At 66.4% G+C, this 3,373-nt stretch overlaps 1 protein-coding gene across 7 annotated transcripts in view; it reads left to right on the top strand.

Moving 5' to 3' along the window:
• The window catches only part of NRXN2 (neurexin 2), an 85,687-nt gene that overhangs the window by 19,104 nt on the left and 63,210 nt on the right, over nt 1-3,373 (top strand). For all 7 annotated transcript variants that reach the window (XM_004682661.2, XM_012725222.1, XM_012725224.1 and 4 more), the window contains one exon: nt 1,754-1,825. In XM_004682661.2, coding sequence (XP_004682718.1) covers nt 1,754-1,825 — 72 coding nt within the window. The remainder of the gene's footprint in view (nt 1-1,753; nt 1,826-3,373) is intronic.

The following is a 3,373-nucleotide window of genomic DNA, read 5'->3' on the forward strand; positions in this document are numbered from 1 at the left end:
GTCTCCCTGTCTGTGCTCCCCCGCAGCGCACTGGCCCCCTCATCTCACCTTGGTTTCTGACATCAAGAGATGTTTGAACTCCTGCCGTTCGTTGTCCGCTCGCCTTCTTACGTTTTCCTGGTGGCCTTTCCGGTTTATTTAGTTTTTTCGTTCTCATGGTGGTGTTTTATTTCTTTCCACCCATTCTGATCATTCTTTTCTGTGAACCCAAATACAAAGAGAAAAGCGGGGGTTGGGGGGCAGCTCCCCCCGCCCTCACTGCTGCGGGCCTTCCACAGCGGGGTGAGGGGGGCAGAGCAGGGACCAGGCCGGGGCCCCTCCCGGCCCTCGCTGCTGGCCAGAGGTGGGTGTTAGGCCCGACTGCCCCTCGTGCGCGGCCCACAGCCTTCACGCCCGCCTGGGCCTGCTCGGCTGCTTCCAGCAGACCAAGCGTCTGCCGTCTTGAAGAGCCCCGGTGTTGAGCAAACCTGGAGACAGAGCCCCGGCGTCCGGCCCGGCCCGTCCCGGCCTGACCCCAGCCCCTCCACAGCACTCGGCCTTCCCGAGCCTTCTGCTGCCTCCCCCCACCCCCAGGCCCCCCTTCCATGGGATGGGGTGGCCCTAGTGTCTGGCAGCAGAGGCGACAGGCTGAAGACTGGGCTTCAGAGAGAGACAGGCCTGGGCTGGGGCTGAATGCAGGTTCGGGGGGTGGGATGCTTTCAGGGGGCTGTGAAATTTCACCAGAAATGGGGGGAGAGGATGTTCCAGTGGGGTTAGGAGCTGGTGGGCTTCCTCACATCCTCCTTGCCTCGATGCCTTGTGCTGGGGGAGCTGGCTGGGGCTCACCTTTGTCATAGATGAAGGCCGGATGGATGCCAGGAAGGTGCCCCCATGCTCCCCACCAGAAAGCGCCACAGCTCAGGAGTTATTCCAGCTTCAGTTCTGGGGGTTTGGGATTAGGGTGGCGCTGGAGCCCACATAGGGACCTTCTGACTCACTCCCACGTCGCCTCATCCCTACGCCTCCTGTGGGGTGCGCCAGGAGCTTGGGGGCGTCACGGGCAGGGCATGGGCCTAGCGATGGCCGCACGGGCCTGTGAGGCCGCTGGAGAGGAGGCCTGGGCGGGAGGGCCGACTGGAGGGTGGTGGGAAGGCCTCCCCGAGGGGGCGGCCAGGCAGGCCTCTCTGGTCGCGGGCAGCCTTGCAAAGGGCGCCACAGAGGGACAGAGAACAGAGACCCCGCCCCTGGCCGGGGAGCCCCGTGGTCAGGCCACAGAGGCGTGGATGCAGGCCACACTTAGGGCCCTGCGGTGGGACGCCGGGGCAGACAGGGAGCCGGCTGGCTGGAGGGCGGAGAGTAGGCGTGATGGGGGCTTTTGGGGGAGGGGTGCTCACGTCAGGCCGTGGACAGTGGAGAGCGTGAGCGCTGCGGAAGGGCGTGCGTGGGGGCAGAGTGGGCAGGACGTGTCCCGGGAGCTCGGGCCCGGCCGTGGCCTGCTGCATGTTGTTGGGCAGAAGGGGTCCCCAGCCAGGCCTCTGCTCCGCCCCCCATCCTCCCGCCACCCACCGCAAAGGGCAGAGGTCGGAGGTGGCCGTGAGTCTGATGGAGTCCGTGGGGTCCATGGACCTGGGTTCCTTCCCTAGAGGCCCCGAGGCAAGCGAGACCCCAGAGCGACCCCCGACCCCGACCCTCCAAGCAGACCTCCATTGCCTCAGGCTGGGGTGGGACTGATTGGGTAGCCCCTGTGCCTGACCCCCCAATTCTGCTTCTCCAGTAGGGTCTTTACTGTTCTCCGAGGGGGGGGCCGGGAGAGGAGGAGCCGGCGAGGTGCACCAGCCGACAAAAGGTCAGTGACCCCAAGCACCCCCCAGAGAGCCCATCCTCATGCCCCACAACTACTTGTACTTCCTGGGGGGCTGCTGAGACAACAGAGGTGCATCCCCTTGTACCCTCCAAGGCCCAAGGCGTCTGGTGGGCCCCCGCTCCCGACCGGGCCCTGTGTCAAGGGCCACTAACCTCGATTTCTGTCCCAAAGCCCAGGTGACCCAAGGATCTCTTTCTAGAAGGCAGATGTCTCTGGGGTTGTCCAGGCCCGTCCCTGTAGTGTCTGTTTCTCTGGCAGCATGGCCAAGCCGCGGGGGACCCCTCTCCCAGCACTTAACTGTCAGGGGCTGGGGCCAGCCCAAGGCCAGCCCAGGGCCACTCAAGGAAAGCGGGGCTCACAGGCACCCCCGAAGTGAGCTGCACCCCGCTGCGGGGGCCGAGGCAGCTTACAGACGAGGAGGCTGACTCGTCCCGGCACCAGCCTGCCTGGGTTCTTTCCCACACTGAGGCTGCCCCTCCTGAGAGATGCCCTTCCTCAGAAGCTGCCAGGGCAGTCGGCAGCCCCGCAGCCAAGCCCCGGGCTGTGGAGTCCTGGCTGCTTCAGGACGCGCTGTTCTGCCCGCGGATCGCCGCCACCCCGCCCTCTCCCCAGCTCTCCGCTCGCTCTTGGAGCTGACGCTTGAGAGAGCAGCCAGGCCATCCACACCGGGTGCTCCCTGCGCGCCCCAGCCAGAGCGGGCCCTGCGGGGTTCCCCGGCCCGCGCCTCAGCCACCTTGCCCGTCACCGTCACCACCCCGAGGTCGGGCGTGGCTCTCCCGTGTGCCCCTGCGTCGCCGGGGCTCAGCGTGTGTATTCGACCGGGTGAATGGTCTGTGTTCTCCAGGGGCTCGCTGAAGGTCTGACGAGCAGCCACCGCGAAGCGGGGTCCTGTGAGGTCTGTGCACAGTGTGGGCTTTGTCCAGAGTCGCTAATTCATTCACAGATCCAGAGAGGCCGTGCACCGAGTCACACACCACACGGCCATTTATTTGAGCTGCGGCTTAGTCTCGGCAGCCGCACCTGTCCCTGCCCTTCCAGATGTCCGTGGCACCTGTGAGGTGGCCCCTTCTCCAGAGGAGAAGCTGGGGCTTAGAGGGCCCCCAGCCACGGTCAGGGCGCGGGTGGGGGCGCCAGCTCCCTGGCGAGGGCCTCCTGGCACCCACTTCGTCCCACACTTCCTCTCCAGGGAGCCATGCGAGATGTCACCAGGCAGCGGGTGCCAATGAGTGGGACAGCTGAGGGCAGGGCGGGGCTGGGGCTCCGGAGGGCTTCCGGGGGGCTGAGCCGAGCAGCTGTTCTGTCCCCCAAGGCGCTCGGAGACCCAGACCACGGCAGGCCTCTCGCCACGCTCAGCTGGACTGGGGTCTCGTCGGGCCTCCAGCCCCCTCCCGGCTGGCCTGGTGAGGGGACAGTATCAGCTGTCACCCCTCTTCTGCCCAGGGGGCTGGAAGCGGTCACTGCTCAGACCTGGCAGGTGGAGCTCCGGTGCTGAGGTGGAGGACAGCGCCCCCTGGTGCTTCAGGCCCTCAC

Source organism: Condylura cristata, unplaced genomic scaffold (assembly GCF_000260355.1).
Source record: "Condylura cristata isolate star-nosed mole 26May11 unplaced genomic scaffold, ConCri1.0 scaffold00015, whole genome shotgun sequence".
Taxonomy (NCBI): domain Eukaryota; kingdom Metazoa; phylum Chordata; class Mammalia; order Eulipotyphla; family Talpidae; genus Condylura; species Condylura cristata.